The 15,296-nt window shown below is 31.9% G+C and overlaps 1 protein-coding gene across 1 annotated transcript; it reads right to left on the bottom strand.

Annotated features, from left to right (window-relative positions):
- Nucleotides 1–9,946: 9,946 nt before the first annotated feature.
- LOC128172641 (serine/arginine repetitive matrix protein 2-like) lies at nt 9,947–14,945 on the bottom strand. The gene is made up of 9 exons (XM_052838417.1): nt 14,120–14,945; nt 13,668–13,863; nt 13,393–13,509; nt 13,241–13,294; nt 12,196–13,128; nt 11,905–12,074; nt 10,963–11,027; nt 10,740–10,834; nt 9,947–10,240 (listed from the first exon to the last, which is right to left on the bottom strand). The coding sequence occupies exons 2-9, from the start codon at nt 13,861–13,863 to the stop codon at nt 10,122–10,124; spliced, it is 1,749 nt and encodes a 582-aa protein (XP_052694377.1). The 5' UTR covers nt 14,120–14,945; the 3' UTR covers nt 9,947–10,121.
- Nucleotides 14,946–15,296: the final 351 nt, after the last annotated feature.

Genomic DNA, 15,296 nt, shown 5'->3' with positions numbered 1-15,296 from the left:
TTGTAGTCAGGAGTATTTTACAAGGTAGCGATTGGCTGAAAGTGTGTAATCGGACAGGAGGCGGAGTTTTCCCACGAGACGGTACCCTTAGATGTTTAGAGAAAGAAAGAAAAGATAGATAGAAAGGATGATTTTATCTGACCCCCCCCCCCCTACACTTTGGAAGACGGAGTGTGTTTTTAGGAGAGAACGATTTGTTAACAAAAAATTACCTGAACAAATGAGAGGTTCTGACTTTGCCTCCAGCATCACAATTTCCCGTATGTTATTGTTAAATCAAAAATGTACAAAATTTTCAATGGAATCACACTGTCCATTAATTAATAACTGTCCAAACGGCTCACTGGAAATAATTTCTTTCACATAACACTGTACAGTTACAACTTTAGTGTGTGTCGGACAAACAATTTCACCCATGCAATGTGAACCTAAGGCAGTAGGTTGACAAAAATCACACGCTGCTTTATTTCCGATTAGAAGAGCACAAAGTATAAAACAAAACATGTTGAAATGAGCGGTTTAAGTTGTTACTTGAATGAATTGAATGTAAATGATTTGTATGTGTATGATTTTACTTAAAGTTCACGCAACGTATTTGTTTAACTGATTAGAGTTGACACCAATAATGAGAAAAATGGAACATTTCAATGTGTGACCCGCATAGCTATGTAAGGTGATGTCAGGTTACCCTGATCACCTTTTAAAGTGATGATGTATCGCTAAAGGTCGTTACTCAATTTGATGGAAAATTTCAAATTTAATGTGAATACTCCATTTTTGATTTTTTTTTTGAGCGCAATTCAATGTCAGTTGAGTAAATGGTTTTTTTTATTCATATCACGTAAAAACCAGTTAACCCCCCCCCCCCCTTTGTTGAACGTAATTTCACACTTTAAGGATTTTTTTAAACACAATTATTTGTGGTGAAAAGAGGGTATGTATCGAAAATTTACCAATGAGATACATCCAAAAAATCACATGAGTTTTTTTGTATAAAACGGAGGAAACACTCCAAAATTACGTCTTTTTTTCTCCAAAATCGACTTGTATGTATTACTTCAAATTAATAGTTTAATATACTTTTATGTGGACTTACTCCGTTTAAAATTTTTTATTGATCTATATATATATAAATATATATATTTATATGTTTAAGGAGGTGTATTTGTGCCGAAAAGCGGGAAATTGTGGAAGAAATCACAAAAATCGAAGGGAGACTTCCACAGATTGAAAATATACCATGCTCGTGAGTGCTAGAACAAAAATGATGAAATTTGGAATTTACTTTATACAGGTCAGATTATTTTATTTATCATTTTTATTTATTATTTAAAGTAGATCCAGTCTTCTGTGACGTCACACTTTTTTGTAAAACTTTGAATTCTTTAAAAATTGTACAAGATAGTTTTATTTATTTTATGTGAATATAATCACATGGATGTAATTAAAATTATTGGTAGGTTAAAGATATTTTCGCACTTAATTTTATACTAAATTTCCAAATTTTTATATATTTTATCTATGCAAAGGGGAAATAACTCTTTTTCTGACTTTTCTCTCAGTTGTATGTCTAAATGCTTTTGTTTTTCTTATTCCAACGATTCATTTTAAAATATTTTTGTAATTTTAGTTTTCTGATAAAGTTGACATTAAAATTAAACAAGAAAAATAAATTTCTGCCTACAAGATTTTACTTTTAACAGAGAAAAAACCATTTTTGTAATGCTAAAATATGCTTTAGTTTATGTTTATCTGGCATCTCAAAAAATATGATGCCATGTATATTTTTTCTAACAATTGATGACATTTAAGTCTATTAAGTCGAAATCAGTTCAGTTTTTCAACCTTCCTCAGAGAATTTTACGAGTATGGAGCTACCTTAAAGAATGGATGCCGTAATGAACAAGCGAGCAGCAAGGTATGATATTTTGTAAAATGTATTAAAATGGTTTTTATTCCTCTTCTTATGGCTTTTAACACTCTTTCTGTTCTTACAAATTTCTTTAACATTTACATTTCAGTACACCTATCACGTGAGTAATACATGTAATGAAAACTAACTTTATGGTATTTATAACTACATTCACATACTTAAAATATTGCTTTCATATGGTATACTCATAAATATATCTTTAATTTGTAGCACGCCGAATAAACGTCCTTGTGGACTAGGGTTAGTAATCAGTAACTAAACATCCTAATACAATAAATAAAATCACATATGCAATTTTACAACAACAACAACCAAAAAAAAAAAAATTATTTTTTTAGGTTACCACCCAATGCCCCGAGAAGATTGATGTTAGTATCATAAATTTACAAAATATTATGATTTTTGAATTTTATGATTGCTTGACTAAATTTCCTTCAGTTAAATTCATATAACGTATTTATTTATTATGTAGTAATGAAGAGGAGGTCATCACCATCAGTGATGAGTAAGTAAATATCCTTGATATTGTTGTTTAAGATCTGGTTTTTTACACCCCCTCACTCATATTTATGCTTAGTGTCAAATTCAAATTATTGATAACATTTTATATTTAAAAGAAAATATATAGAAGAAAATGTCAGCTCGACGCCTTTGTTGCCTTTACGGCTTTTGATTGATAACTTTTAGTAACGTTGAAAAAAAAATAAGTATTTCAATAATACAATTTTTGTTGCATGTGGAACAATCGTTATTTATATTTTATATTAATAAAGTACTGAAGAACTGACGAGAGTTGATTTTGTCGATGTTTATTTAATTTAAAATCAATGATATGTTATTTTGCATGACAAGTACCTGTAGTTTCTAATATTTGAATTACGCACATTTTTATAATGTAAATGTTTCGACCTTTTGACAAGAATATCGAGAAACTCTCAAATGAATCATGATAAATAATATTTAAAGATAAAATTAATTCAATCAAAACATGTATCAGTAATAGAAATATTTCTCGAAAATTGTATGGATCCAAGCAATATTGAACTCTAGTCTCGTTCAACCAAACGCTCGGCTGACACCGTAAATCTCCGACAAGGATTTACGGGGACATCCAAATGTCGAGTTGAACGAGACTATATTGTCCTCTGGCGTAGGATTACATACGACTACAAAAAATATTTAAATTGTTCGTACCATTTAAAATCTGACTATTTTCAATGGATTAATAAATAAGTTTCCTTGAAAAACAATGATTTAGAATACACTACGAGGGTTGTCCCAAAATAGCGTAGACAGAACACATAACTTAAACCTGTTCAGTGCAATTTTATTAGACTTCCATAATTTTTTCCATGGCCCTTTGGCAAACAATACTGAAAAATTCAAATCTGTACTTTATTTATTTCTTGAAAAAATGAATAATTAGTAACAACAAGTTTTGTAAGGCGGCGCAATGTGCGACGTGGAAAATTTCCAGTCTCCACATCATATACGATAACATTTACGTTTTATTTCTGAAAATATCTTGAAAAAAATATTTTCTTTGAAAATGTACCCTGAGTGTACATTCAATATAAAAATTCAAGTATTGTTTTTTTTAAAATATTTACTAAGTACAAAAACATGCCGACTCAAACTTTCCTGTGATACGTGTTGTCTAAAGTTCGTCCTACTCAAATATGTTGTTTAGCATTTTGACTTCCATTTCTAATGGTCGGGTTTACTCACCTATTGTAATCAGACTCGTCCGAATATTTTCAATGTTGTAGGACTACTTATTCACAAAATGCAATTCTAAGCGATTTTGTTTATTTTATTTTCTTCAAAGGCCGCTTTGGATTTGTTTCAAGGTCTTTACACAATTTTATCAGTAACAACTACGCCGCCTTAAGCGCTGACGTCGTCATTTTATGACGAGTTAACACTTCAACTTGTTACAAAATGCGCTATAAAACCTTAAAAAAAGTTTTATTATAGCCAAAACGTTTTCTGAGTAAATAATACATTTATTAACAAATTTAAATGCATTTTTTATTTCAAATTTTTCATTCGAAAAGTCCTTTTCCTAGCAATTTTCTTTTTATTATGCTGATTTTAACTTTTCGTTTTTGACATTGCGCCGCATGTCGGATTTATGATCTAACAATCAATTATTTCACTTATTTAATCTCAAACAATATTTGATTTCAAAACATTATTTGACTGAACATTTCTTAAACCCTTTGTGGTACAAGTTTCATCTTCCTGTGTCTTAGATTACATTACATTTATCTATTATTTTCAAGAACTTTATATGTGTTGTCAGCGGTATTGATTTGTGCTGAAATCCATACACTGTTTCACTTTCGGTTTGTCTGAATAACTGCATAGGAGAGTTGATTAAACTACACTTTTCTGACGCTAAAATATGCTTTAGTTTACCCGATATCTCAAAAAGTGTGATGACATGTATGTTTTTTTGTTGATGAAATTTAAGTCTATTAAGTTGAAATCAGTTCGGTTTTTCAACTTTCATCAGATAATTTTACGAGTAGAGAGTTACAGTAAGTTTTGCAAGAATTCCAAAAGACGCCAGAATCAAATGGATTTTTTGCAGTGTCTAATTTGCAATCCAAACGAGTAAAATATTAAATTGTGAAATAAAACATACATTGAGTGTGCTGAAAGCTTGTTTGTGTTCAGTGACATTTTTATGATAATATATGAAAAAAAATTCTTTCAAATTATATGTTTTTAAACAAGGTTTTAAAAAATTCTATAAGAAAACTTGTTTTGTCATTATTGCTGGGTTTTCAGATCAATTAACATTAATTATGCCAGGAAAACGCCAATACGGGCGCCATTACAAAAACTGGAAATTCGCCGCCTCCAACTGGAGGCAACGTTCTCTGATCGATTTTAAATATTTACGAGTTGTTTTACTCACAGCTAATTAATAAAAGGATGATTTAACTGCTCACTAATATCGCTTTAACAGGTTCCCGCATACCATAAACAGACTGTTGAATACATTGTACGGATCTGTTGACATTTGTTATGAGTTTGTGCATTTTTTAAATCTCGCGAGAAAAAAGGCCAACAATATTTTTTTGATTATCAGTGTGTTTATCAAAATCTGCAGTGAAATTATATTTTAAGCTGTATTTTGAGTTTTAATATACATTTATCTATTTATAAACGTAACTAGAATGCCAAAGGACAAAAACTTTTGTGTAGTAAGGTTTCCTATGAATGACCGGTTTTATTTATAAAAATTAAGACTGTCTGATTATATAATTTTTGTTTTGAATTTCTCATTTGGCTTTATGATTTAAAATACTGTTCTTTATCACCACATTTCATTATCCATTTTTCTTACTTGTGAATAATTACAATCAATAAAAACTTTCAAATAATTGTTTTGTACTTTCACACTGTATTTATTATTTATTTTATTTAGCAAAGATAACACTATTATGTTGGTTTTTTTAGCGTCTGATTTATTCCAGCTCTATGGCGGTTGTCCAAGAGACATACGTACACTTCGGGTGCACGGCTAGCAACAGGAATAATTTCCAGTACGAAAAAAGTATAACGAGTTATAATCAAAACTGAGTTTAACATAGAAAAAATACCCATGGCATCTTCTGTTTATTCAGCTTAATTGTGCATAGGAGCAAACATTTACTTCAGAACTAATGACGAATTTAAAGTTTATAGATTTCAGCTCAACACTTCTTTACAAGTAAATCGTACAATTAACCGTTTGTAATTATGATTTTAGCATACTTTCTTTTCCATGTACAATAAATAATTTCCCGGAAGACAGTTATCCCAGGGTATGTAGTTAAAAGGTTCAATCTTTACTATAGTTTTACGATTTTTTTCTACAAAATAGGTTTTCTTAACTTATAAAGAACCATGAACCTTTTTCTCTCTCGAATTGTGAAAGCCCTTATAGATATACACCCTGGTATTCGCTGTTAAACAAACATGCCCAACAAGTGATTTCCGAGACTTTAAAAAATGTTTCTTAATAACAAATTTAAATACCTTAATAGATAAAAACCACAATACAGGTGTCAAGATTCATTCACCTGTGAAAGAGGCGCTAGAAGGATTACTCCACCTTAAATGAATCCTTCTAACATATTATAAGCATTTAGGGGTACTAATTTTAAACTTACTGATCAATATACATCATAAGCAATGAAGAAGAAAAAACATACACAATGAATTGATGACACCTAAAAATAATTCGGAAATAAACACGTTGACAGAAAGGTTCGAAGAGTAGTTAAACATATACTGATTATTAATTCTATCCTAATTAGGTCGCTTGTTTATTTTTCACTAATAATGAAAACTCGTCAATGTTTATTTTCATTGATTTAAGACAGTGTTTAAAATGTCAAATTACTTGTATGAGTATCGGTCGTATGTGTTTGATTCATATTGATAAGCGTGAACAATGATCTAAGGTATGAGTTAACATTTAGCGAAGCTCTTCAGATTTGTTAACCCGTACATAATATCATTATTCTCCGTTTTGAATAAAAGATCTCACACCAATAACAATTTCCAAGTTTTACTTCAAATCATGGTATAGACAAACTATTCTTAAAAATGCTTATATCTGTGTTTTCAATCTGATTTTTTAGAGTAATGATAGCTCTAAAAAAATCTGGAACATTTATTTTTGTGATCGGCTTCGGCCGATCACTATTGTGTCCATATGAGGCATCCGGCAAATGCTTCCACGTGCGCACACATTCCGCTTGCATGAGTAGTTCTTATAAAAACTTGAAGTTTGGTTTAGTATTTATATAACATTTTTCTCAGTTTTATTTCAATTCATTTACCTTAAGAGCTGCAAACATACATAACATACAGTTCGATCTGTTAATTCAAGAATGCACATTTTGTCTCGCGCTTAAGAATTTCGATCGAAAGATTCATTCAGTAATGCAGCTGACCTCCATGAACTGACCTCAGTCATAAGAAGATGCTCCAAGAACCGACATCGATCTATTGATGTTGCATAATAGTAGCTAGCTAGGAAGATGGCTTGATTTATAAACAAGGTTACGTTATAATGCGACCTCAATAGCAAGTTATGATGACATTCAATGCTTTTCAGTAATTAATAAATTATTTTAATACAACTCTTTCTTTGTATACTTGTTAATGTTCTTTGAAGATCCCTACTCAGTATTCTGAAGAAGAAGAAGAAGAAGATACATTAACATTTTAATAATTACGTTTAAAATATAAAACTAGACAAGTAAAGAGTTTACGAACGGCTTTCCCCAAATTTATTTCAAAATTAAATTTGTTGACGGTTTATAATGATGAAATTATGGTGTTCATATTCAAAATATTCTATATTCTGTTAAAATACAGTACTTTTTTACGAGTTGATGTATATCAACTCAGTATAGTCACTGCAAAGGGGTTTCCCATCACTGGGTAAAATCACATTTTCGTATTGATTGCCAAACTAATATATCAATTATCAAAATGTAATGATATGAATGATGAAAGAATGACATCGTTTATCGGAAGTAAAATTTGTTTTCAACGTATTTTAATCAACAGAAAATCATGATTTTCTTTTTGTTAATTGATATCAATCCGCACAAGAATGTAGGTTCAAGAAAAATCTTCTGACACATTTCATATACTAAGGATACATTATTGTTGCCATCAATAAATTGTATAAAAGATACCAAGTATGTTTCTTCATAACCAAGAACATTTTTATTGACTGATGAAAATATCGCTATAATTAAATTTGACGTATATGCATGGAAATGACTTCAGTGATATCCGCGCTGTAATCGCCTTTATGCAAATTAGCTCAGCTCAGTGGTGATTGTTTAACGTTTTCCCACACAAGAGTTGAAATTCAGGAACATGAATGCTTTTCATTACTTACACTTTATCAAACGTGAAATCATTTTAGTGTGACAAAACAAAGAGGTGAAGCAAAAGAGTTGAAAATAATCAAGAGCGGGGGAAGGGGGGGGGGGTGTCTATGTGATTTGATCTTTCGTTGAGTTGAAGGTCAGTGTGGCCCTGCAACATGCACATCGGGAAAACTGCACGCCTGTTTATGTACGTCATAGATTAAAATATAGACTAGCGTGGTAGTTTATATTGTATGGCGATTTATAGTTTTGAGCAGCGTTGATTAAGAAATAGTATCTTAAACATGATTTTTTTTTTTAAATTGATTTGATAAACAGAGGCAATCTATTTTACTTTATCTATAGAATAGCAGCTTGTAGTTAATGGTGTGCATTTTGGACATGAGTAGAATCTTGTCATTTTGTTTTTTGATTTCTGATGCAATGATTTGAATTTTATACTAAGTATATTATATTTATATATCAGTGTAGACTAACTTTAAATGCTATATAATAGAAACAGCCAGAACTGAAATCAACACGCCCCGTTTATCGATTGGTCGAAACTTAATACAGCGACTTAAAAAAAAAGATCACGGACTGCGCGAAATATAAGATTACATGATGATGACAGACTCAAATTCCCATTGGAGACGATTTTGGTGTTTCTTTTAGCTAACGTACTGATGTACATTAACAGTAATTTAGTGAATTTTACTTACTTTTTCAATCAATTTATTAATTTGTTAAAAGAAAGATGTAAATTTACACAGACATATTAAAGACACTAAAATGTAAATATTACAAATTGACCCTAATCATTAAAGATATTTTATATAAACAATAAAATGCTTCTTTGATGATTCATGCGGGTTATGAAAGTAACGATCATTGCAGAAAAAAAATTGTATAGCCCGCTAACGCGGATTATGTATTTTTTCTGCAATGTCGCCACCTTCATATTCCCCATGAATCACCAAAGAAAGCATTTTATTGTTTAAATATAACACAGGAACCTGACGTTTTTAAAAACTTCTCTTTAAATGAAAAAAAATCCTTGTACTATAATATATGGTACAAGAATTCTAAAGAGAAAAGTTTAAAATGTCACGTGCATGTGATTTATAAAACCCTTTAAAATCTTGTGCCTGTATAGTTTTGTAAAAACGATTTGAAATTTAATGTAAAATATTTAAATGGAACAAGGTTCTGAAAGGAAGTATAATAACTTGAGAAATGACAGAAGAAGAGACCATCATTTGATCATATTTACGATTTGCTCCTAGTGAAGTAGATACAGATTCATCATGGGCAGAGACGTTATACATTTTTTTCATAATAAAAAATATTATACCCTCTACGTAATAATAAGGTACCGGTATAGAGGGTATATATTTTTAATTATGAGAAAGATATATAATGTGAGTTAAATGTTGCCGATTGAATAAACTTAACATTAGTTGTGTCGATCGTCATAACAATACAAACTGTCATGCACCTGTTCAAAGCTGCATGGTCTAATTTTTTTGCTACTACAGAATCAAATAATTTTCCATACAAACCAAATATCTTAGAGAGTTATACACCCGCACCTATTTAGTATTTACACCAGCAGAATCGGTCTCCTTCAAAGATAGAAATATTCAAAGTAAATAAGAATGATTTTTTATGAGCATACAAAAAATACCAAAAAACAAACTGACAAAACAAAACAAAATGCATCGATTGTAAACAAAACAAACTTCAGAAATAATAGTGAACAAACTGTACGCAGGTTTATTTTTGTTTTGCCAGAACATTACTCACATTTACACTTCCCAGCAGGCATTTCAACGTTGATTCAACGTTGAAACAACGTCATGCCTCAACGTTGAAATGACGTTGAATTTTGGTTGAATATGAAAGTTGAATGGACGTTGAAATTTTGACGTTGATTCAACGTTGATATCTGACGTTGTTTCAACGTTGATTTAACGTCTTCTGACGTTGTTACAACGTTTAAATTTAGTTGATATTTGGTTGAAATGCTACAACTGTTTGACCTTGAACACTGATTTTTTTTCGCTAATTGCAGTGAATCATTTTGCCTCAAATTATTTTATGAACAACATGACACCAGAACAAATATCATTAATCAATTTATTCAAGAGAGAAACAGTTAAATAAATTGAAAGTATCACTTAAAATCACTGATGGATAACCTAGCTCACATCTGTAGCCAGCTTTTCACAAAAACATTAGTTTAAGAAGATGAAAAAGAGTAAAATCATTAGTTCTGGTCAAGTGAACGTGAAAAACAGTCAATCTCTTCTCCTTCTTCCACCTCCTCCCACACGCTCCGGGGCATATTTTAGGAATTTAGCCAAATCTTCATTGAATTTTGATTCTGTATACTGTGTATGAGATGTCAATACAGTTTCTGAAACAGACATAAAGGTGCTTTATAATATATGTTCCTCTGTATATATTTTTTTCTTTACATAAAGACAATTCAACCAAAATTGGATCCTTTGATCTGCTCCAGTGGCTTTTTCCTTGCAGATCACGGGATCTAATTTCAATAAGATTGCCATAAAGATAACACACCATTTTTAAATAGATGTATACTGTAGATTCCTAATTAAACACAAGGAATTAATATCCATGTAAAATTGCCAAAAGCACATCTCGCGGATTTTATGATCTCCCTATTAATTTTTGGCAGGTGTAAATTTAATGAATATATATGATAAAAATTATGTGTTCTAGTAATTTGATGCATTAAATAATTGAATCGCAAAATGAAGTAATCATGAAAAATGAGGAATCTACAGTACTCTGCGTCTGCACCAACTAATCAAATTATGTTTTAATTGTTTCAATCTACATGTACTACAAATGAGAAATTTGACAGTAGTAAAAATCAGAAAACATTTTACCTTTTATAAGGAGGTAGAGTTGGGAGGAACCAAAAGCTTTCTTTCCCCGTTTTCCCTTCATGTTTAGACCAGCCATGTACGAGTTTGTCATAGTTCTGAAAATAAATTGAAATATGTCATACTTCAAATACTTAGTATTTCATATCACTCTGAATACAATGTCATACATTGATTTTTTCAATAAATGATCTTTAATTATTCAGTAACATCATTCTTTATTTACCTTAACATTGCTTTCTTCATGTGGTCAGTACCATCTGTACCTCCAATCTTTTGAAGCAAGAATTTCTGAAATGCAATTGTTCATTTTCATTCATACTTTGTAGTGTTACTGCAATATATAAATTTACATTCCAAATATTTTTTGCATGTAAAGTGTGTGAAAAGATACTGAAGTAATAAGACCGTAACACACAAACGGAACTCAAAGGTTAAAATGACGAGTTTAACCGTGACATAACAAACTTTGAACGCTGTAAAATGCAACGTCACAAGCGAGAATCAAAGTTCACGCTTGTGGCTGTTACAATGGCTATTCCATTAATTTGAATTTATCCTTAGAATAAAATAGAAATTTTGACATATAAATCACATTTGCAGACAAAGCAAGAAGTTAGAAAAATGTAAATATAAGCTTTAAATCATTATTTTTTGAAAGATATAGTCTCATAACTGCAGCGGTGTGTGCATACAAATTTTATAATGCGCATTAGTTATTTATGAAAATTTGTATGCACACACCGCTATTGTTATGATACAATATCTTTCATAAAATAATGATTCAATGCTCAAATGTATAATAAAGGAGAACATTATATTCATTCTATACACAATTTCTAATTTTAATTCTGCATTTCAGTCATTTTGTGTCATATCAAGAGAATAAAAAACCTGAGTCCAGCACCAAAGGTTTAATTTTTTTTGTAATAATTAATTCCTGACTGTTAGAGAAAATCTTTGAGGGTTACTTCTTGTGATTTAACTTGAAGAATAATTCCCCTCATTTGATCAAGAATTTAGAGTTTATGTATATTCACCTCACCTCACCTAACCTCTTCTTGCCCGCTGGCACATAAGGCAGGCCCATTATGTATAGTATGTATATAAAAATACAACATAATTCTACACGAAACATGACAATTTACATCTATTTTCAATTACTTACAAAGCTGGCTTTAAAGTCCCTGTTTTCAAGTCTTCTGTCTAAGGCTTCAAATCCTTCTTCTGAGTCTATCGTAACAAGATCAACGTCTTCTGTATTTGAAGCTGTTGTTACTGGACTCTTAAGAAGGTCTCTTATTTCAACAAGAAGGTAGAGGACTCTTCTCTGAAATCCTGTGAAACAGAATATAACTAAGTATTAAACATTTAACACCCAAGGCATCATAAGCAAAAATTCTAGTCTCATAAAAGGTCCCTTGAATTGAAAATTTGTAACACATCTAACTGTACTCACTTTCTTCGGTCATGGGAAAGGAGTCTGTTGAGGACTGATGCTGCTTTCGCTTAGAAAGAGATGGAAGTGTTGGGGTGCTCTCTACACTTAACCTGCTACAAGGCCTATCATAGCTCCTGGAATGTTCAGATCCTTTGTTAAGCCTTTTTGGGCTTTCTCTTCTCAGGGTTGACCTTTCACTGCTTTGTGACATAGAGTGCCTTGACCTATTGTGATGCCTGTCTCTGCTTTTTGATCTTGAAAATCTTGAGCTGTTCAAAGAGTGAACAGGACTCCTGGACCTTGAGATTCGTGACCTTTGTGTTGAGCGAATTGGACTTCTGGATGTTGAAATTCTTGGCCTTTGTGTTGAGCGAATTGGACTTCTGGGTGTTGAAATTCTGGGCCTTTGTGTTGAGCGAATTGGACTTCTGGATGTTGAAATTCTGGGCCTTTGTGTTGAGCGAATTGGACTTCTGGATGTTGAAATTCTGGGCCTTTGTGTTGAGCGAATTGGACTTCTGGATGTTGAAATTCTGGACCTTTGTGTTGAGCGAATTGGACTTCTGGATGTTGAAATTCTGGGCCTTTGTGTTGAGCGAATTGGACTTCTGGATGTTGAAATTCTGGGCCTTTGTGTTGAGCGAATTGGACTTCTGGATGTTGAAATTCTGGACCTTTGTGTTGAGCGAATTGGACCTCTGGATGTTGAAATTCTGGAACTTTGTGTTGAGCGAATGGGACTTCTTGGTGACATCGACCTATTCATCGAGCTCTCCCGACTGTTTGAACTAGCCCAGGACTTGCTTGGTGTAATAGACCTGCTACGTCTGGTTTCCATTTCATCTCTAGTAGAAGGTGAAGGTGATCGAGACCTGGACGACTGAAGTGATGACTGGTCTTGGTTTTTTTTAGAAGAGATTTTTTGGGGTGGTTTTGGCGGCATAACTGGTGCTGAAGTATAATATATCAAATTGTTGGAAAATGCTCCAAAAAAAAAAAGGAATTACCATAATAAATTGTCCTCTTTTATATCTGGATATATATTTGCATAACAATATCTAACCTGCTACAGGTAACTTCTTCTGCATTTTTATTGATGAATTGTCTTCAGCAGAATCTAATTAAACAAAATTTATATATATTTCATTAATCAAAATATCAAAGTAAATAACAAATAAAAGAATCTTCAAGTTTGTAGATAAATTGCAAGCTCACCCATAATAAAGTCACTCATGACCTTCTTTTTTGGTTTCCTTTTCATTACTGGTTCTGAGTCACACTCAGATTCCACCGCTGTCGTCTCATCATAGTCCTCACATTCTCGATAGTCATCTTTATTTTAAAGAAAAACAATGCATGAAGAGAAGGTACAATTGACTTGATGAGAAATGTATACAAAAAATTCTTTGTTAACTTTGTTGACTTCCCTACATTTTTTACATCTTCAAACATAAATTACTCGGTTTCTTATCAATAAATTAAGAAGTTACCTGATGAAAACTTGATCTTTATCAGATCAAATGAAAGCCATTTGTCAGCAGGTTTCTTGCATTCTTTGAGTGCAGATTTTGCATTTGATGTATTTGGCCATCTTATGCGATTTCCTTCAACCCATACACTGGGTATGGCAAGCTCCATCTCTTTTTCATCCTCTCTCCACACAGCTCTTACCCACTTCTTGTCCATCTTAATTTAAAAAATCAAAATTAAGCAAAATGCTTAAACATATTATGTTTTCCAATAAATAACATAGTTTGTTTTTTGTCATCAATGTCACAAGAAAAGAGTTCTTTGAGTTGTAATGTTTAAAAAAAAATTATTATCTGACATATATTTTATTATAAAGTCACCAATTCAGTATTAAAGATATTACAATTACCGGTAGAACTAATTTAGCAATATATATCTCTCTTTACAATACTTGATAGTGCTAAAAACCAACCTTATCCTAATATTGCCTTTCAATTCCATGCAGCAAAGGAAACAGCACATATTTCCCATCATAAGGCAAACATGCAACTTTTCTATCTATGTCATGCTTTCTGATTATTTTTTCCCGTCCATGCCTCTGCAATGTTGTGTTTTTCACAACGGCAACATTTATTAATTTCGATTCACATGGATTAATAAATAAATTTTCCAGTCTCTGTTGTGAAACAACTTTGCATATCAATTCTCCATTTTCTCTTTTTTCTTGCAAAAATGCAAACGACTGATCTTTTAAAAGTAAACAACTGTCTTTTCTTTTTGTGGAAAGATAGGTTGTTGAAACATTCATCCATGGTTTGACAGTAGTTCTTTCCAGTTCAAACAACCGTTTAGCAACTTGAGCAATAGGATTTTGTGCTTTCTTCACAAATTTCTTTAACTTTTGAAGATAGTTTTCAAATCTAAAGGCACTTAGTTCATTTAGTGAAACACCATAATTTTTAACATCATCACTTATGTGTACAAGAGAGTGAATGTTGTAGGTAGTAAATGTCTCTCCGTATATCTGGGGTGCTTTCTTGACAAAGTATTCAAGCAATTCTTTTGCATAATTCAGGTAGTGATTCCTAGAAGCATCTCTGGAGTCAAGTAATATTGACATGGCAACCGTTAGAGCTAGGAAATGTTGATACATTTGGTCATGCATTATGTTGCGGAAAATAAGTGGGCCAGTGTATAGAATGCATTGCCTGTACTCTGTTGCCTTCCATCGATCGAGAACCTCAAGCGAACGTGGCTGTCTTGCGAATTCTCGAGGCATTTTCCCATTCAGAGCAACAAGTTTGTTCGAAAGTAATTCTATTTGCAGATGGGATAGCTTGCACTCTCGTGGTCCTGATTTTAAAAACATCAAAATTCTTTTCATCACACCAAGACACACAAGATGCATATAATCAAGCGGAAACGATTTGATACAATCGATACCAATATCAACTAAAGGTGACCTCTTTAATTGATAATCAGTATACTGCAATTCATTGAAATCTTCTTTAGTTCTCTTTTCCGGCATATTCATGCCGTCTGGTTGTTCAAAAACAACACGTCCACGCCATACACCTTTAATTGTGCATCTATCGCATCCAAAGTATGCATTGTGTCCTTTAGTACATTTCAAAAATGACCTTGCAGGA

This window comes from Crassostrea angulata, chromosome 2 (assembly GCF_025612915.1).
Source record: "Crassostrea angulata isolate pt1a10 chromosome 2, ASM2561291v2, whole genome shotgun sequence".
NCBI lineage: Eukaryota > Metazoa > Mollusca > Bivalvia > Ostreida > Ostreidae > Magallana > Magallana angulata.
This window is presented reverse-complemented; position numbering and strand designations above follow the sequence as displayed.